Genomic DNA, 21,561 nt, shown 5'->3' on the forward strand with positions numbered 1-21,561 from the left:
GTCCATAAAAATTATCCTGTATCAAGCAGTTTTACAACAAAGGGAGGGGGCGAAAGTGACACTTTTTGAAACCAAAAGTAAAAGTTAAAGGAACTCAACTAAAAAAAGAGTTACAGGTCTGACATTTTGCATGGCAGTTGCTTTTTAGGGGTACAATATGGAACTGTAAAGAAACGGCGTCGCAACCGCCGAAAACCGCCGAAAAAAGGCAAAAAAAAATTCGGCGGGAAACGGCGGTTTTTGGCGGTTGCGCCGCCGTTTCATCGCTGTTCCATATTTTACCCCTATAAAGCAACTGCCACGCAAAATCTCAGACCTGTAACTCTTTTTTTAGTTGAGTTCCTTTGTTTACTTTTAGTTTTGGTTTCAAAAAGTGTCACTTTCGCCTCCCCCCTTTACTTACAATTTTGCTTTGACTCTTATAAATTTATATTATTATAATTAAGTTCTAACACTATACAAATGTTAATGTCCGTTTGTCCTCCCGTTTCAGTGCTTCGCTTTTATGGATGTTGTCATCCTTGTTAAATTAAGCTTATTGGGAATTTCAAGAAAGAAAGGGGTAGGTTTCTGGTAAAATCCGTAAATGTTATGTGTTATAAGTTAAAAACAGTAGTAAAACGATAAAAATTTATGTTAACTTTCTTTTAAATTTTGTCTATAGTTCTTTTCAGTAAGAAATACACATATTTAGTGAATATTATCGTTCTACTACTATTTTTAAGCCTTAAAACACCTTTACGGATTCTACCAGAAACCTACCCCTCTCTTTATTGTACGATATAATGATGTACACCACCAAATAAAATAAAAATGACAAACGTTCTTTATTGATGGAAATCTTTTTATAGCGGTGTCCCAAATTGGAGAGTCGAACGCAACCCCCCTAATCCCCTCAACTTTAAAATAAATCGATAATAGAGTGTAGGGGAGAAGTTTATTTTGTTTGTTAATTACCGGAGGTCAAATTAGGGTATATTAAAACTGGGTAGATCTGCATAAGAAATATAGTGATAATTTTAAAAACTAATACAAACATTACAATAATTTTATTAATGAAAAAATCTTCTGAAATACTGTACCTAAAAAATATAGAATATTAATAAAGGGAGAAGTATTTTGTGCTTGTATTGCGTAAAATCGAAATCGATGATTAAGTCTAATTGTTTCAAACAGGGTTCCGGAGCCGGGAGCAGCAACATTTTTGGTGGAGCCGGATCCGGAGCCGTATTTTTCGTTAAAAACGGCTCCGGCTCCGGATTAGCTAAAAATGATTTTTTAAAGTAATATTATAATTTGGCAACGGTCTATTTCCATATAATAAACTGAAAAACTATTGTTACTTAACAAATAGACACACATCCTTCTACTTTTATATAGCTTTAATCAAATAAAAGCAAAATATTTTATATTATTGTTTTATTTTATCAAATTCAATAATGAAAAAAAATTGATATATTAATTTTAAGGTAGGAGCCGGAGCCGCATCAAAATTAAACGGCTCCGACACCCTCGAACTTTCAAATATGCGTTTAATTGTACTATGCATTTTGTCAATATTAAGAACAGTTAGACTTAATAATCGCTTTCGATCGACTGAAGCTAATTCAAGGATTGTACTCTATACAAGCACAAATTACTTCTCCCTTTTAGATGAGATGGACAGTGCTGTGGATTATTATTTGGAGAAAGGATATATCCGTCCGGAGTGTGGAGATCATAACAGGAATCATCATACATACATTAAAAAAACAAACATTTGATATTTATAAAAACGTTCAAATTAATATTCATTATACATCCCTTATAATTTTTTATAAAAAAAATCTACTGAAGATTAAAATTATTGGTTGATCGGTTTGGGCGCTAGCAGTTTAGAACTAACCGAACAAATACAACAAGAATACCAAAAGTTTATAGTTATATAGTTTTAATTTTTTTTGTCCCCTCCCTTCCTCAGTAAACGGGCGTGATGCACTACTTTTATGAGCACTGTGTTTTTTTTATATTGAATGATGATAAAAAAAAAATTAGGAGACAAGAGCTTCACTTTGTAACTGGAAGAATACCAAATGATTTCTTTACTTTCTCATCCATGTACTAATGTTATACATCTAATTTGTTTCAATAAATTTAGATTGTGAAAATGTTTATTCATTTCTGTTGGATGCAAAGCTTCTTCATAAAGCCTTGTCTTGCTGTCTTTTAACTTTTTAGTTGACAAGAATTCAAGAATTTTTTAAAGCGAAGCTTTTCTATAATTAGTGTCGGCCCGTCCGTTCCAGTTAGTTTTTTCGTTAGAATTGTCTAATCGATTTCAAACTTTGCATGATAATTCCTGTAGTAGTAACTCTATAATTGTTACCAGAATATCCGTACGTGCAGTTTAAACATGTTGATTTATAACTTTTTAAACAAATTTTTATGTGACATAATAATCCGATTGATCTGATTTTTGGAGTACTGATTCATATTACAACAGGGTACAATATTACAAGCTAAGCATCTCTATTAAGTCCTAAAAATGTAAGTATGTCTTAAAACAGTTTTCTGCATTTGAGAGGTTTTGTAACCAATATACGTATAATTTTTTCAAAACATTTATATTTTGCCTATTTACACTCTACCGTTTCAGAGCTTCGCTTTTATGGATGTTGTCATCCTTGTTATTACAAAGAAGGGCGGTGAAGTCTAACAAAAGCGAAGCTGTTTTAAAATATAAGCTAAACAGATGGGCTTACATGTTCTTGTGATGTCATTAAATAGCCCTAATTAATATTAAATCCATATATTCGATATTTATGTCAGAAATGATTACTTTTATTACATTTGACATGTAACTGTAAAAATTTTAAATATTTTAGATAATATTAAGTTTAAATGAAAGTAAAGTAGGTACTAAATTGTTTAGCTTAATCTTTTTATTGTTATTTTAATATATTTATTTAGTTTGTATGGTAATATATGCGACTATAAATTGCAAAACACGTATAAGCCGCCACCTTTTTTTATAGAAGTTACCAAACCTTGGGACAAAAAATTGCTGGTCATGTTTCGAGTTGCCACAAATCCCCCCCCCCCCCCTTTTAAATGTCACTTCACAAAAAATAAACAAAATTTTATCTTTTAGCAACAAAAAAATCAACAGCAATATGCAGGTTTTAACTTGAACATACAAGGCCAGTCAGTTTTCTAAGATCATGCATTTTTCCTGTAAAGAAAAGAAATCACCAGCGCTAGTCTTGGTTTAAAAGAGATCTTAAATGACACAAAAAAACTTAATATCCATTTCTAATTTACAAAATATACAGAACACCTCAATCAAGCCATTCTCATATGCATTTTAATTTTTTTTATGATAAAAATATTATTTTTTTGTGACTGTTTAAAAGTTAAAAATTTCGGCATAATCCAAGACACAAGGTATAGCCAAAAAGCGAAATAAATATAAAATGATAATTGGGGTCGTCAAAAAAAAGTGTTGGCCTCCAAAGACAGCTGAAATTACGTGTAGGTTTCGTGATTTGTTTCTGAATTAATTTCACGACAAAATAATGACCATGAGCCCCTTTCATTTTCTCCTGTAAGGGGTGTATGCACGAACGAGAGCAAGTGATTCTAAGCACCTTCCAGCTTTTTTGATGATTATACTAGGATTATTATTGAATTATCAATTTAAACAAGGATGACAACATCCATAAGTAGCAAAGCACAAAATGTAAAAAAATATAAAAATAGCCATAAACCTGCAATTCGACCGTCATTGTTGATTTCTTCAAACGACGGGAAATTTAATTTTGATATCTTTAATTGAAAAATTTTTGAAAATCAGTTAAAAAACACCAAAGATATGGAGAAAAATGTAAAAAATATAAAAATAGCCAAAAACCTGCAAAAAGGCAGTCTGACAGTCATTGTTTTTTCTTCAAACGACGGGAAATTTAATTTTGATATCTTTAACTGAAAACATTTTGAAAATCGGATCATAAACGCCAAAGATATGGGGGAAAATGTGGAAAATAAAAAAAATAGCCTAAAACCTGCTAAAAAGCGGACCATTGATATTTTAGTTGATTGTGAATGTTGTAAAAAATTTCAGCATTCTATCTTTTATAGGAGCTGAGTAAATCTCATTTCCCCCATAGCGTTACGGACTGAAGAACAGACAAAGTGAATTATAGAGTAGCTTCGCTACTAAAAATAGGTTTTACCATAAGAAAATATAATATACTAGCGGCTTCGCCTCTGGCCTCTAGGGGCTTTGCCCCAAGAGATGGTAAAAAAGTGTAAGGTGAAATTTGTAAAAAAAAATAATAAGAAGGGCCAAGGAAATCTTCTACAAAGGAAATATTCCACAATGGAAATCTTCCACAAAGGAAATCTCCTACAAAGGACCAAGGATATTTCTTACCTACAAAAAAAAAAAAAAAAAAAAAAAAAATGAGGGGGATTTTTTTTGTTTTTGGGGGGGTTGGGGTTGTCCCACCCCCCGAGAAAATAGCTTAAAACCACCACAGGACCAATAGGTACATACCCTGAAGAGTAGAATCCGATCGGTTCAGTGGTTCCCGAGATCTTAAGGGACAGACAGACGGTCAGACATCAAGCTACTTTGTATTATAGATAAAAAATATAATATATCATCAATTGTTTCGAGTTCAAACTGCTGTGACACAAAAGTAAAATTAAGATAGATAAAAATGTGTATGACAACACCCTATTTCTTTGCTATTCTCATTTACGTCGTCCTACTTAAGGCGGTCGTGGCTCAACACGTAGCGCAAACTAGGGAGTAAGGGAGGGGACAATGGGCAATTAATTCAATATAAGAGTTATCAAAGAAAGGGCATGAAATCCAGTTTAATCCAATAAATTTGTAGGAAATTATAAAGGGATTGTTAATTGAATAATAGATTTCCATAGCGTCATGTAAAGTGAAATCACAACTTGTTTTTGATGAAATATATTGAGGTTTTTTGGTGTGATTTTATATTAAAAGATTATTGGATCCAGCCAGCTGCTAGCAAGAATATGACTGCCCCTTTTTATTCTGTTTATTTCCCTTGCCCCCACCTCCCTTCTCCCCGTCTGCTACATTCCAAACTAACACAACGAGTGTTTATTTCCCTTCCCCCCCACTTCCCTTGTCCCTTCTCCCCGTCTGCAATATTCAAAACATACATAACGAGTAGCGGCATTCTATGCGCAAGTCCCCAAACTCAGTCAGAAACTGCTAAATTCTTGCACATTCCCTTTAAGCCAGTCCCCAAAGTCTGAGACTCCTAAAAATTGAATATTCGATCCATTGTCCCCTCCCTTACTCCCTGAGCGCAAACACTCGTCGCCGAGGAGGTCATAGGATCGAATCTAGGGCCGACACCACGACACTAAAGACATTAAAAATAGTTAATACTGCTACTATGTCAAGTGCGCGACATACAGGGAATGCCTTGGCCCATAAACGGGCGCAACTCATTACCATGCAGTTAGGACTTCTCAGACAAAGGTCGTGCAATCAGAGGTTGGTTGTCTGATGGATGTTACTTAACCTTGGGTGTTTGAGTATCGCATCTCATTACATGCGGATGATGCTCTGGATTCTCTAGATGATCACTTAAATCGAAGAAGAATTCCGCCCTTACGAGGTAATGTTAACGTAAAAAAAGTATCTCAATTTATAAATCTTTATTAAACTCTACGGTATAGAGTGAAAATTTTCAAGTTGTACAACAATAATAATAAAGTAAATTTGGGAATTTTAAGCAATTTTGATAATTTTGTGTTGAAAAAAAACTGGTTTGTAATTATGTAACTTACTTTTTAAAATAAGCAACACATTGGGAAAAATCGTTGATTGATTGATTGTTAAAATGCCGCATTGGCGCGAACCCGCGCAATAAATGGCGCCAAAATGATGCTTATTCCAAATGGCCAGCTGAAATTTTTTATTCTGGAGTAGAAATGAAACATTGATTGTCAAAATATATTTACAGATTTTCATAAGAAATTATAGGGCTTTGCTTTGTACAATAAAATACTTAATAATAATCGGGGACTTTTTTACAATAATTTTCATGTATTACAATAATATAAATATGTATAAAATGAAGCTTTCCTAAAAAGCTTTCAAATAGTAATAATAATAATAAGGATATAAAAAAAAAAACTACATGACTGTTAATATTATTAGGTATATCAGGAAGTATATTTATAATATTTGATATTAAAAATTATAAAAATTGTAAAAAGGACTATCATCTAGTATCTACTATAGAGGTCTGTTTAACAAACATGGATCACAAATTTGAGAATGAGAGGATTGAGTTCCAGGCAGGGAAAGGTAAATAGAAGATAAACCAGTACTCCCTCCAGCTCTAACAATTCTGTTCTACAAAGAGGGGGAGGGGGGGGGGTGAAATTTACCTCCATTTACCCTTCCCTAGATCAAGGCAAGATATTTTTATTTACATTTTAAAAAATTCAAAATCAGATCTTTAGTAAGATAAAAGGGGTCAGCATCCGCAACTTAGCAACAAGTCTGCACTATAGATAATAATAATTTTTAATGAATGGATGAATTGCGCCATTTCAAGAAGAAGGTAGGCTATAGGATATTTACTGTTAAGACTGTGGCTAATAAGCGGCTGCCGAGTCTTTAATTTTTTTTTTATCACAATTAGGAACTAGTTTTTCTTCTCGTTGTAATTATGTTCTATGTATATTATTAGTGCAAGTTTTCAATAGTTTTAAGTGCTTGACAGTCAGTCGGATATTAACTTATCAAAAAGAAGATGATCTTATAAATGTTTATGTTTAATTTAACTTCAAAAGCTCTATTTAAAAGACCAGGACAAACAATATTTTTTGATCAGCAAGAATAATTCTGTCCAGAAGTAACGCAATAAGACACGTTAAACCAAGTGGATCTATTAATACTACGACTAGGGGAAAACATCCTTAAGTAGCTAAGCACAGCAAAAAGCATGGATTGGATAGACAAACAGGAAAAGTGTCATTTTAGGTTAGGTTATATTGGGTTAGGTGATTGCCCCACAGGGTTAGGCAATTGGCCCCGCTGGGGCTAGAAATAGGAAAAAAGCTACTGTGAAAAATACAAAGAATCGCCCTTTAAGGTGCGTTGCCACGAAAAGGGACTATACCCTAAAATATTTAGTTGCTGCGCTAATTTTAAAAAAATCAGTCGCAAAAGGATGGTAAAATTTTATCAAAAATTTTCAAGCACTTTTCTATTGAAAAATAGCAATATACACCTTTTTTTTGTTGCATATTTGGCATTCTATATTCAAAGCTTTTCAATTAAAAAGACTATTGGTTAAAATTTTACATTTTTAAAGAAACTCTATCGCTCTCTAGAAAAGTTAACAACAAGACTAAGTTGGTTATGATTAGACTGGTGGTGGTGTCGGGCTCCAGATCCTACATCTCCTCCCTGTACTACAGCTCCTGGTGCTGCCTGGTCAGCAGAAAGGCTTTGTCACAAATCTTCATCAAATGGCCTTGAAGTCATTCGGTCAACATTCCTAAAATTAAATATACATATTATTTCAAAATTAATACCAAAGTAACATTTAAGACACATTTTTAGTGAAATTGATCAATTTAAGTAAAATTGCTTGTCTAAGTTTAAATGGAGAAGATATGGTGAAAATATTTATAATGAAACTAAAATTCCAATTAAATAAAATCACCGCTTATGATCTATCGTATTTTGATAAAAATGGGGTATTCCTAAACAAAAAACTATCATTCTCATTTAAACAAAAACTCATTTTTATGCTAAATGTGGTTTAATTTTGGTTTTTAATTTTCATTTTTTTCCCCGATGTAAACTTTAAAATTTAAAACAAAAAAAATCTTCCAAATTAGATAGAAAAATCTTTGAATTATTGGTCAATTTAAGTTTAAAATTTTTTTTTCAAAACAAAAAATTCAAACTGGAATATCTTTTTTCACAGATTGAATTTCAAAAATCGGTCAGACAGTTTTTCCCAAAATTGGGAAGATCTATCGAAAGGAAAAGGTTTGAAACCGATAGAACATTTCTTTATACTAACATATTTTTTCTCACGTTTTTTCCCATGCCCAGGGAAAAAAATGATACCAGGGAAAAAATTGATACCAGGGAAAAAATGACTACCTCGGGGAGAAAAAAAGAATATTTACATCCACTATTTAAGGGGACGTTTATGTGAGAATGAATATTTTTTTTAATACTAGACAAAATTAATAGAATGATAATAAAATATTTTTTTTACAAATACATTTTATCACAAGACATGGTGCTTAATTAAAAGAAAAAGCAGCATTTTCGTCTTAACTTCCAAATTGTATTCTACCCAAATTCATTAAGGCTCTAATACTTAAAGTATTCCCCCCCCCCCCCTCCCCAAAAAACCAACCAATTTACGAAAAGAGTCATGGAAATAAAACGAAGTAGCGGGTTTCGTCGTATTTTCTATACAGTGGCTTTTGATTAGATTAGGTTAGATAAATGTTAATGATTGCCCCGCAGGGTTCGAGCCCCCCACAGGGGCTAGAAATAGGAGAAAGGCTACTGTGAAAATATGACGAAACCCACTACTTCGTTTTATTTAAATCATCCCAAAAATTAAGTATTTTTTGATTACATTGTTAATTTTGACATGCTAAATGAGAAATGCTACCTTCTTTCTATCTACTAGAGTGCTATACAGTTTTATAATTGTTCTTTGTAAACAATAAACATGTCAGCAAATTTAAAAATTTAACAAAAAAAATAACAAATATAACAAGATTAACTAAGTTCAATAGTGCCTAAATTTTTTCTAACAATTAAATAAATATTGACAATAAAAAACAATTTTAGTTCTAGTAAGTTGTCCTAAATACAAAATCGCTTGTCTCTAAGAGAGGGGTAGGTTTCTGGTGAAATACGTAAAGGTTATGTGTTATAAGTAAAAAAACAGTAGTATAACGACAAAAAAAATTGTTAACTTAAAATTTTTTTTGTCTATAGTTCTTTTCAATAAGAAATATTTAGTGAATATTATCGTTCTACTACTATTTTTAAGCCTTAAAACACACACCTTTACGGATTTTACCAGAAACCTACCCCTGTCTTTTTGCAGCATATGTTTAAGCAATCTTTCTTCCTTTCCTAGTTTTATACCTCAAAATGACTTGAAAATATCTTAAATATGATTTCCATTACTGACAGACACACATACACATCAGAATTGTAATGTAAGGTTTTTACTCACATTTTAAAAACTGAATATTGATATTCAATATTAAAATATGTTATATACCATTTAGTTAAAATCCTTCCATCGACTAAATGATAATACTACAAACATTTTTTGTTGCTCTGACAACAGATATATAGTATAGATGTATATACAGATAACTGCCTCCTCCACTTTTTCAATGACCTTTTTTGTCTGCTAGCAAATTGTTTCTGTAGGGTTGGGCCGGAAATCTGGCCATTGTCAATATACGGCCGGATATCGGATATTGAAACTATCCGTATACCGGATATCTTACTGATTTTTAATGCTGATTATCTTTGCCGGATATCGAACGTTGGTCAGATATCCGGCATAAGACATCAGTCGGATATCCGGTATCCGGCCAAAAAAGACCAACCCTAGTTTTCTACTCCTTGGCTGTGTTAAGATTACCGACACCATTGGTTGATTTTCAAAGACCCAATCGAGAGTCGGCACACTGTCATTAGGATAAGGAAATACAGTTATTTAACCCCATCCCAAAATGTTGGTGCAGGAGGGGGGGGGGGGGGAGTATAAATGCTAATAGACATAATATATTTAGATGGACCATATGACACAAAAGTTCGTCAAACTTAAAAAGTAATTCTCTAGAAGACAAACACCTTTGTTAATTTAATTGAATTCAAGTTTTAAAAGCGAGGATATAATTTCTAGAAAGCTAACTTTATCCTAAGGAATTCAACTATTCATAGCTAACGTATCATATGTTTTGGCATGTGCTTCACCCTGTACATAAAAATAAATCTTTACACGATATAATTTACACAAGAAAAGCGTTATCTTAAGAAAAGCGACTATTTGTAGCTGAGTCATTATGCGAAAAAAATCTGTACAAAATTTCATCCAATGAGATGTCAGGAATGTACCGCCACTGTTATCCTATTGGCTGATTTAGAAATTATATCTTTAGATGTAGTGGTGGGTATATAAATTGAATTGATGTCCTCCTATAAATAAGAGGGATTAAACTAGGGTTGGGCCGGATACTTTTTTGGCCGGATACCGGATATCCGGTATCCGGTCGGATATCTGGCCAACGCTCGATATACGGCAAATTATCGGATGTCCGGCCGGATAACCAGATGTCCGGCAGTAAAAATCAGCCGGATATCCGTTATCCGGATAGTTTCAATATCCGGTAAAAGGCCGGATATCGAAAATGGTCGGATATCCGGCCCAACCCTAGATTAAACTAAATATTTTGTAAGCAAGCCTATTGTTTCACCAGACGTTTGCAAAATTAAGTGGGGAAGGAGTGGGGCATTTCTTGCCATTATATTCAATATTTTCCATGTGATCATATGAATCATAACAATACGACAATATGAGCAGGTTTCAGCTATTACATATCCTGCCTAGCTATTCTAACAATTCTACCAAAAAAATCACAAAACCTTTGAAAGTAAGCTGGAGGTATATCTTTTTATATAACTGAAGAGTGGTGGGTAAGAAGGGGAGGAAAGGGGGAAGGGGGTTGTGGGGAAATTTTCCTTTAGAATTGTTTGTCAGAATCACATTCCCTTTTTACCTGATTACATATAAAGACAACTTTTATGGCAATTTGATAACATAGGCAATTTTGACCATTATATGGTGAGAAACGCCCCCAGCCCCATTTATAAAAAAATTTAAAATTTATAAAATGTCTTGGTATAATTAAATAAATAAAATTAATTCTATACAATAATTAAATAAGGATAAATTAAAATAATAATAATAAAATTTAAGCAAGAACTAATTTAAAATAAATATTACAAAACGATTCATGCATCTTATTATGTAAAAATACTTTTATCATTTAACAAGGATGACAACATCCATAAGTAGCGAAGCAAAAAAAATTTTAAGTGGATATCGGGAAAAAATTACTTTAGAGCAGTGTCATACAATAAACATTAAACTTGATAAAATAGGGAAATAACGAAACCTGTAAAATCACGCAACCTTTAAAATCACGAAAAATAAAAAATCTAGGAATCGATCTAGCATTGCAATTAATAGGCAAATCTTAATGAAATTCGATTGAAATATGTAGAAAATGAGCAAATATTATTCAATCCCTGATAATTTCAGTTGCTAATCCTGAATAGGAATCGAGAAAATCACGAAAACCTAAAAATCTAGGAATCGATCTGGCAACCCAAAAAAACAGACAGATGGACAAAACAAAGTATAGATTAGATGGGCATATGTCATAGGAATCTTTACTAAAAATCTAGCTGTCTATCTTTCACCAATGTGTCTCTTACGGACAGATGGACATTTCAAATTATAGAGTAGCCTCGCTACTAAAAAAAGAAAACAATAGCAGGGCTTTTTGTTATCTTCATTTTTTTATCTTTAAAAAAAATGCTTAGAATCCCTATAAGTCTGGGTTGGCAAAATTCGGGATTTTTGTCGGTTTAATCCGCGGACAAGCAAAAGTCCGGATTTCATTGGTTTAATCCGGGAAAAGGCCGGACTTTTGAAAAAAAGGTATTTTTTTTAAAAATAATCTCCGTAAATGTCAACGTATTGACCCAATCTTTCGTATGTATGTATGAGAGAGGCAGTAGTGAGCTGAGAGGACTTCTTGGTAGTACAGATACTCTACAATTCTCTTGAATGAATGAACGGTAGTATAAAATTTAGAATTGCCTCTTAAATTATTAAATTATCTTATCTACATTAATGTTAAATTATTAAGGGAGTCAAAAGATCACTGTTCCTAATTTAAGCTAAAAGTATTTGTTAGTTTCTGAATTCTTATTCTATGCCTCAATTTTTTAGGTACTATCGTTCATTAATTCAAGAGAATTTTAGAGTATCTGTACTACCAAGAAATCCTCTCAGCTCAGTATTGCCTCTCTCATACCTAAATACATTTTTCAAATAAAAATGTTGCTTTCTAAAAATAAGCCTTTTTTGTTGTAAATTCTAATTTTTTAATGCTGTGTACAGGCATTTTAAGAAAAAATAAGAAGTTTCTTAAGAAAAGTAGTAATTTAGGCCCTTTTTGGAGGCGAAAACAGCATTTTTTTCTTCTAGGTAAACTCTTGCTATGGATTTTTGTTGATGTTTAAAACCGGAAAAAAACATGTGGTTTAATCTGCCCTGGACTTTTCCTGCAAACCCTGCTATAAGTCACCCTTTCCACACTCACTCTCTTATGAAAATAAATAAATCCGTAAAAGTTAATAAAGTAAATAATTACAATATGGGCGGTGACTCACTTTTAGAGTGCTTAGTACCTTCCCTCGTATCAGCCCCTTTGAAAATAAATTTTAAAGTGCCTAATTATCCAGATTACTTATGACTTTAGACATTTGAGAATTCTGAATTTTTGTTGGTTTTTGTACCGACTTGTTAAGGTAGACCTAAAAAAAGAGAGGTCGACCTCAGCTCCAAGATTCATTTGAATATCATTTGAACTTGTTTTAAATTCAAACTTGTGCACTAGTGTACAAAATAATAAAAAAAAAGGATGACAACATCCATAAAAGCAAAGCTCTAAAATCAGAAGGAAGGACAAACGAACAATATCTCTTGTAGAGCATCAATTTGTAAGTCAAATCAAAATTGTACATAAATTTGTTGCAAAATTGCGTAATTACAGGATACACTAGAAGCACATACCTTCATTTTAGGATTTAATTATAGAGATTTCTCACTTATAATATTGTACCTTGTTGTCCTAGGAATTAATACATTATATTAATTAGATCATATAAAAATTTGATTATAGAGTTGCTTCCTAAATCGTTCCTAATTGTAATAGAAATCTTCATGCAAAGGTTGAAATCAATAGGACAATTCTAACATGTCTAAATTAATAAAAAGAGCTAACCGTTACGGAAAGACCGACCCTAATTATAGAATAGCTTCGCTTTAAAAAAAATAAATTCAAAATAGTGAAGCTGCAATATTATGCTAAAAATAAAACATAAATATAATGTTTAGTGAAAATGATTTAGATTAGATCCACTTCAGTAAATGAAAACTTAAGGTCGACGAATTATAGATTCAAATATGAGGCATTGGTTCTAAATATAGAATAGTTATTTTTTGCATCGTATTATAAACATCTTTCAGCGGTTATCACATGAACAATTATAAGATAAAAAATAGTTATTTTAGTGCCGAGAGGCCAAAAGTACAGGCTTAAAAAACTGGTTTTAATCCTATGATTGTACATTTCCTATATTCTTAGAAAACTGGATATAATACGATGCTAATCATAATTTTTCAGTATAGCTGAGAACCGGTTCTAATCCACCAGATGTTAATCGGTTTCGAATCAATACTGGAAAAGATTTACTTTAATACAAGAATACTAAAACTATAATATGACAATACAGTTTAACACAATACAATGTAAACGTACAATTAGGCTACAACAGCATTTCACCCATTATAGATTTGATTCAGATATCGGGTATAGTCCCTTTCGTGGCAACGCCTCTTAAGAGGCAATTCGTTGTATTTTTACAGTAGCTTTTTGTAGGTTATTTTAGGTTAGGTTAGGTGATTGCCCCGCAGGGCTAGAGCCCCCTGCAGGGGCTAGAAAAAGGAGAAAAGCTACTGTGAAAATTGCCATGAAAGGGACTATGCCCCAGAAATCTAGCATCTTTTATATATTAATTTTAGCTTCATCGGATGTTTAAAGTTGTTCCCGAACAACCACCCTGTTTTAATTTTCATTAAAAAAAAGAACAATTGTAAACGGGTGAAATGTTGTTGGTACCTTTTATCACTTGCCGTGAAAGAACTTTAGCTAAAGCAATTCTCTGGACATTAATGTATCCAGCTTGTCTTTAGTTCTCCGCCTTCCGCTAGAGGGATAACAACAACAAAAATTTAGTAAATAGTTTATCTGCTAAAGGGATAACATCAAAATGATATTTAGTAAAATTTTTATCCGCTAGAGGGTTAAAAACTAAGAGTAAAGTTAAATTTTTTCGCTGGATGGATGCCAAAATAAGAATTTAGTTTGATATTTTTTTGCTAGAGGTACCTGTCAACAACAAAAACGAATTTAGTAAACAATTTTTTGTAGGTACGGGGGGGGGGGGGGTCGTTAAGAAAGTAAAAAGATATTAGTTGTTTTAGATTTTAGAGATAATTTCTGTTCTATTTAAACAAGATAAATAATTATGATTTGATTTTTACAAATCATAAATAATTGCCAGGATTTTAATTGCTCTAATCCCAAAATAAACTAAAACCTACCCAGGGCAAATATCAAGTTTCCTTGAATTTGGAGAAATTAATAATTACAAAAGTTAAAATGGTCTTAAATACTAAACACTAAAGACTTCATGGCTCTTACATAATAGTACATTTTAGTACTTTGTTTTCCCACTAGATGGTTGCAAATAAAATATTTTAGTACTTTGATTTGCCGCTAGATGGTTGCAAATATTTTGTTACCTTCTTACAGATCTTCTCATAGCATCGTTGGTTCTGTAGGGCTCAGACTTGATTCCCATTATTATTTGCTCCAAAGTTCCATCCTGGGCAAAATAATTTTAATTATATTTTATTTTATAAATAAATTTTATATTAATGATTAATCCTTTATACTAAAGTAACAGGATGTCTATTTGTTTGTGTGTCTGTTTGTACCGAAGGATCTCGCTAACCGCTGAACCGATCGGGTTCTCCTTATAGGTCCCGGGAAGGTTTATAACTATTTTCTTGGGGGATGGGACACACCCAAACCCCCCAAAACATGAAATATACCCCCCCCAAAAAAAAAAAAAATTTCTCCCCCCCCCAAATTATTTTTAAAATCTAAAATAAGAAATTGGGTTATCAAATTCGACTCCCTCCTTCTCAAGTGCCCCTAGAGGCCTCAGGGGGCGTAGTCGCTAGTTTTATATAATGTATTGTATGTATTGTGTTAAACCTGCGACCGTGGCTAAACACGTAGAGCATCCGCTCATTGTAGGAGAGGTGATAAGTTCGATTCTCAACTTAACACCGCGTCATAACTTAAGACGTTAAAATGGTTCCTACTGCAGTTACGTCAGCTGCGCTACCTAAATAGTTATAGTAGAGAAAATGCCTTGGCCCAAAACAGGAGCAACTCATTACCATGCAGTTAGGACTTTTAGGACAAAATTCGTGCAATCAAAGAGTTGGTTATCTATAGAGCGAATGGACGCTTTACACCGCAATTAGGACGCGGAGTATGTTTTAAGGTGAGTGGAGAGATCCAGAACCCGAAGCCCCCTACAGTATTGGATTTAGTTACAAAGTTAAGCAAAGTCTTGTTTTATTGGTAATAGCCTCTTCGAATTTATTTTTACAATTTTGAAAATTTGAGTAAAAAATTCTAAGAGGATGACGCCGTTTTATTTTATTAAAGAGGCATGAGATACTACTATTTCTCGCTTAAATCAAACATAAATACACAATTTAAAAGGGGAGGGGGGGGGGGTGGATTAATGGCGGCGTCTCGTAACACGCGCGACATACCAACAATTATATTTTTGATGCTACTCCCTCAGTTTGGGAGATAATTGAGTATAATCTTTTTGGTTGAGTCAATAATTACACCAAGTTTTGACAACTTTAATAAAAAAACGGCGGCGTGACAACAGCATACGCAATTTCCCGCCTGTAATAATTTTTTTGGCAGACATAGTCAATCAATCAAAAAACATTGCTGCGAAATTTCTAAAATTCAACAGTAAATGATAACTTGCATGATAAACTTAATTATAGAGAAGCTGGGCTTCACAAAATGTTTTATAACGATGACGTTTTTTATAAATGAAATATTAGGAAAAATTTTCTAATTTTGTAAAACAATATTTAAATAATTTAATACTTTTCTAGTAAGTATTTTCATTTTATTCATTTTGTAGCCTTGACATAGGATTTCAAATTTTAATAGTCTTTTCTAAAAATAGCGACAATTAGAGTGATTTAAGAATTCAATTTCCTTAAACGTAGTGAAGTCAGGATAAAAGAGAATATGATTTTGACAAACAATTCTAGGCGACAATTTTCCCTCAACCACCTTCCCAATTTTTCTCCCCTTCTTACCCACTTCCCTTTCAGTTATTTTTTACTGGGGTATTGTAGCAGAAAAATTCCCCCCTTCTCCTAAATGTAGGTGGAGAGTAAGTATTCCCCCACAAGTCAATTACCCCCCCCCTCAAAAAAAAATTAAATTAACCCTTCTGATATTAAGATTTTATACACCCCCCCCCTAGATATACCACACTTTTCTGGGATCTTGCTGAGTCAAGTATCAACTGTTGGGAATATCGAAGGATGACTCCATGCAAAATTTGAGCCGGATCCGGCTAAAACCGGCCGTGAATTTTATGAAAAACCGGTTTTTTCCGGTTTTTAGGGGGTATCTGTAAATCGATTCAGCTGGAGCAAAACCGGTTGGAGGTACAAAAAATTTTACTTCACATGAAATTTAGCCAATGCAATTGCCTACAAAAATGTACTTCATCATCAACTTGATTGGACAACTCTTTCCCCTCCTAAATGTCCATTAAAACCTCGGAAACGGCAAAAATCGCCAAAAATCACGCCTTCGGCGGCAAATAACGGTTAAACGGTCAGCCGGAGGCGAATGAAACATAAATAAAGAAATGTCTGCCTCAAAAAGTTGTTCAACATCAAAGAGATGCTTGAAGTCTCTAAAACGACTCCTTCCCCTCCTTTAAGGGGAAAAACTGAAAAAACGTGATTTTCAAAAGTATGCCCACTTCGTGGGTGTGGGGGGCACTGAACCCGTCACCCCAGGGTCACCAAATATAAAGTCTAGGCGGCCCACAATGCTGAATTTTCACCAAGTGAAAGTCTTGTGTCATTATCTCTTATGAGAAAAAAGTTATTAATTAATTAAAATTTCAAATTGTGATTTTTTGATGGATTTCTTTGATGAAATGACAGGCCGGTCAATTTTTAGGCCATTTTTTGCGGTTTTTGGGCCGTCACGCCCAAACGGTTTGAGATAATCTCACGGGACCTTTTGCCCGACCTAAGCCTGGTTATTAGTAAGGTCTAAGAAAAAAAAATCCCGGATTAGATGAAGCACGACGTCGCTGCGCGCCGTCAAAAATCGCTGGTCGGCTCATTTTGCCCCCTCAAACCCTCACCTTGTGCCATTTTTCTGTGTAAAGATTATAATTATAATCTTTTGCGTAAGTCTGTTTTTTTTCCTAGACCTCACAAATAACCAGACTTAGGTTGGGCAAAAGGTCCCGTGAGATTATCTCAAACCGTTTGGGCGTGACGGCCCAAAAACCGCAAAAAATGGCCTAAAAATTGACCGGCCTGTCATTTCATCAAAGAAATCCATCAAAAAATCACAATTTGAAATTTTAATTAATTAATAACTTTTTTCTCATAAGAGATAATGACACAAGACTTTCACTTGGTGAAAATTCAGCATTGTGGGCCGCCTAGACTTTATATTTGGTGACCCTGGGGTGACGGGTTCAGTGCCCCCCACACCCACGAAGTGGGCATACTTTTGAAAATCACGTTTTTTCAGTTTTTCCCCTTAAAGGAGGGGAAGGAGTCGTTTTAGAGACTTCAAGCATCTCTTTGATGTTGAACAACTTTTTGAGGCAGACATTTCTTTATTTATGTTTCATTCGCCTCCGGCTGACCGTTTAACCGTTATTTGCCGCCGAAGGCGTGATTTTTGGCGATTTTTGCCGTTTCCGAGGTTTTAATGGACATTTAGGAGGGGAAAGAGTTGTCCAATCAAGTTGATGATGAAGTACATTTTTGTAGGCAATTGCATTGGCTAAATTTCATGTGAAGTAAAATTTTTTGTACCTCCAACCGGTTTTGCTCCAGCTGAATCGATTTACAGATACCCCCTAAAAACCGGAAAAAACCGGTTTTTCTTAAAATTCACGGCCGGTTTTAGCCGGATCCGGCTCAAATTTTGCATGGAGTCATCCTTCGATATTCCCAACAGTTGATACTTGACTCAGCAAGATCCCAGAAAAGTGTGGTATATCTACCCCCCCCCCCCCACCACCAATAAAAGCTTGGACGTCATTGTTGTAGAAAAACCTACCTTAACTTCCTCTGCTTTGTATAATGGTCTTCTATTTCTTGATTTTAATTCTTCAGAGATCATAGAGGCCTTCTCTTTCTTGTTCATCATTCCACCTGAAAAAAGTTTAATAAATCAATACATTCGCACAACTTCCTCCTGGTTGTGTGTGTAATTAGAGGCAGAGATCTAAAGTGATAAGTTAATGATCGATGTATAACCCCAATGAGGATGCACAAATTATCCCTTCCTTGGGTTACAATTTGTGGTTGAAACGTTGGACAACTTAAAGAACCAACCAATCAAAATTCTATAAAAATTCCCAAAGTTGTACTCTGCGAGAGTGAGGTAATAAAGAAGAGCTCCCATGGGACACAAAAACCTTTTAGATACAAAAAAATGAAACCTGTCCTAAGCTTACCTCCGTTGCGTTGGTGTTGATTATTCTGGAAGCTCTGTTGCATGGACCCTTGGTTCAATTCGTTGTTATTCTCAGCCGCCAGCCTTCTAGCAAGCTCCAGTTTTCTTCGTTTCTCGTTTTCCTAAAACAAAAGTATTCTATTGTAATCTATTTTAATTTCTCTATGTCTTTTCATAAAATGCATTTAGTTTAACAGCTATTGTATAACTAAGGTGTGTTGGTAAGTTTGTCTGACAGTGATGAAATGTAGTTTTAAATACAGTATCTATGCAGTCTCCAGTCGGTTTTAATCAAAAATATTATCAGCTTAACAGCTAAACTGCGCTACTTTTAAAATCTTTCTGTATTTCTATCATATCTATCTTTCTATCTCCTTACCTCAACCGTCTCTTTCCACCGGTGACAGAAACGCACCAGAATTCCAAAGAATGTATTTGTGTCAGTGGCTTCGGCGCTGTCGCCGTAGAATTCTACACAGTCAGCAAACGCAGCTTTGGCATTTTTGGCGTCCTGTCAGTTGAAATATGTAAATATCCAAAATATTATTCAAAATTACAAATAGTTTTGTTCGATTCAATTTAAGCGATTATAGTCACTTTTATTTTTATGACTTAAAAGGCAAATCGAGCTTAAACTATACAAGAAAATTTTTATATAGAGAAGTAAGGTGGGGTATAGTCCCTTTTGTGGCAACGCCTCTTAAGGAGCGTTTCGTCGCATTTTTACAGTAGCTTTTCCAAGGTTATTTTAGGTTAGGTTATGTGATTGCCCCGCAAGGGCTACAGCCCTCCGCAGGTGTTAAAAATAGAGGAAAAGCTACTATGAAAATACGACGAAACGCCCCTTAAGAGACGTTGCCACGAAAGGGACTATGCCCTTTTTATTGTTTAATTTTTGTAGATTTTTAATGTGATTTTGGTGGATTTTTCACGAAAACAATTTTGCCCCACTAAGCGATTAGTGGGGCAAATTTTTTTTAAGAATCCACCTCTGACCGCATTTAAGATAATTTCATTCCTGTGAAAGTTTGGTGAGCATTTCACTGGCATTTTCAACAAAATTTTTTAGCACAAGATTCTGCTGTTTCTTTGCCTGGGTGGTCGGATTCTTCTGGCGCTCAACCAGCTCTCGTTGGGTTATTGCCATCCGCTTCTCAAGATCCTAAAAATTAAATATTTAGACATGGTTGCAAGACATTCATTAATCTAGACTATTTGTGTTTAATATGCAACCGCAATTTTAAAGCAGTTAATTAAAAAGTAATATTTGAATCTTGCAAAAAAATAGAAAATATTATGATTTACTTAATAGTCCAACTACACTATGTTAAAGGTATGTCCTTAAGACCGTCAATTACAGATTTAAAAGTATGTCTCTACAAAGTTTCCCTTAATAGTGTAATTCATTCAAACACGCTTGCAGCAAATACAATCTACAGTTTTACTTTTATTCAATAATGCTAAAAATTCAAATTATTGACTAGTTTTTTGTGTGCTATTGGCATCTAAGACTTTTTCCACGGGGTAGGAAGGAAACTGAAAAAAAAGCTTAAAACCATCCTTTGACTTAAAGGGGTAGTTGCACTAAATGCATTTAAACTTGAATTTAGTGAACTGCATTATTTTTTCTGTTCAATGGTTTAAACTACATTTCTCGTATTTATTCGAATCCGGTGGATAGGAACCGGTTCTCATCCATACGAAAAAAAACTATGTCTATCATTGTATTATATCCAGCTTTCTACGAATATAAAAATGTACAATCATAAGATTAAAATCAGTTTTTTTAATCTTATAATTGTACATTCTATATCCGCGGAAAGCCGTTTATAATACGATGCGAGAAATAACTATTATTGAGCATATATATGAAAGAATTTAAATTTTCTACCAAGTAGTTTAAAAAATATCAGGACTTGAAAATCGTATTCTGTGATATTTGCAAATCGGGGAGGCGGATGTGCCACTTTTTTAAACCAAAAGTAAAACGCGCATGATCTCAGCCCCATAAAAGAGTTACAACTCTAAAATTCGTAACAGCAGTTGCTTTTGTGAAGAATAGTATGGAACTGTGAAGATACAGCGGCCTTTTTTTCTCATAAAAATTTCCCTTATATTTTCGTTTCAAAAAGTGGCACATCCGCCTCCCCCCTTATATAACTGGCTATTAATAAAACAGCATGACGGATAATTTAGCGATTTCTAATTGTTTGTTATCTATTGTAATACGATACTATGAGTTTGATGGTATACTTTTAACTTTTGCTTTAAATCATTTTTCTGAAATGCACTTTATGCAACTATCACTGTAAAAATAAAACATCCCGATACCTATGTGAATCTTATTTTTAAAAGAGAACTCATGGCTGTGATAAGATAGGTTTAAACAAAACAAACAAAAAACCTAAATTCTTTAGAAAATAGGATAAATATTTGAGAAGTTTTGCATCAATAAGTTTGTATTATCCCAAACTAAATCCTTCAATATATTCTGAACGTTTTTCTAAAGTGCAGTATGTTTAAATTGCACTTATATAATATTTTTAATTTTAAAAATATTCTGAGCGAGTATATATGCAGGTATGCATGACAATATGAACATTTTACCAAGGAAAAGTATGTTCAAAAGAAGCCTAACATCAAAAAGGTTAATAAACAGAACAATAAAAATAAAGAACTTGCGGATTTAACAAGAACAATACAGTTCAAAAAGTATCAATACTATAAAAAAAAGGCTTATTAACAGTTTAACAGCTAATGCTATCTATACACAGTTATGGAATCTCGACCACAAAGAATTTTTTATCCAATCTTGACAAGTGAGGTATTTTT

General features: G+C 33.6%; 2 protein-coding genes across 2 annotated transcripts in view; one reads left to right on the plus strand and one right to left on the minus strand.

The window, feature by feature from the left end:
- The window catches only part of mRpS29 (mitochondrial ribosomal protein S29), a 38,678-nt gene extending 36,531 nt beyond the window's left edge, over positions 1 to 2,147 (plus strand). Inside the window, exons 17-18 of the mRNA XM_080161999.1 lie at positions 1,654 to 1,724; positions 2,033 to 2,147. Of these exons, the coding sequence (XP_080018125.1) occupies positions 1,654 to 1,724; positions 2,033 to 2,104 (143 nt within the window). The 3' untranslated portion in view covers positions 2,105 to 2,147. The remainder of the gene's footprint in view (positions 1 to 1,653; positions 1,725 to 2,032) is intronic.
- A 3,523-nt stretch (positions 2,148 to 5,670) lies between these two features.
- The window catches only part of LOC145319703 (formin-like protein), a 101,885-nt gene continuing 85,994 nt past the window's right edge, over positions 5,671 to 21,561 (minus strand). Inside the window, exons 24-31 of the mRNA XM_080162002.1 lie at positions 19,746 to 19,891; positions 19,109 to 19,238; positions 18,731 to 18,851; positions 18,331 to 18,425; positions 14,700 to 14,782; positions 14,028 to 14,101; positions 7,272 to 7,541; positions 5,671 to 6,712 (exon numbers count right to left, since the gene is read on the minus strand). Coding sequence (XP_080018128.1) covers positions 14,044 to 14,101; positions 14,700 to 14,782; positions 18,331 to 18,425; positions 18,731 to 18,851; positions 19,109 to 19,238; positions 19,746 to 19,891 — 633 coding nt within the window. The 3' untranslated portion in view covers positions 5,671 to 6,712; positions 7,272 to 7,541; positions 14,028 to 14,043. The remainder of the gene's footprint in view (positions 6,713 to 7,271; positions 7,542 to 14,027; positions 14,102 to 14,699; positions 14,783 to 18,330; positions 18,426 to 18,730; positions 18,852 to 19,108; positions 19,239 to 19,745; positions 19,892 to 21,561) is intronic.

Source organism: Acartia tonsa, chromosome 5, assembly GCF_053477335.1.
Source record: "Acartia tonsa isolate MP-2025a chromosome 5, ASM5347733v1, whole genome shotgun sequence".
Classification (NCBI taxonomy): domain Eukaryota; kingdom Metazoa; phylum Arthropoda; class Copepoda; order Calanoida; family Acartiidae; genus Acartia; species Acartia tonsa.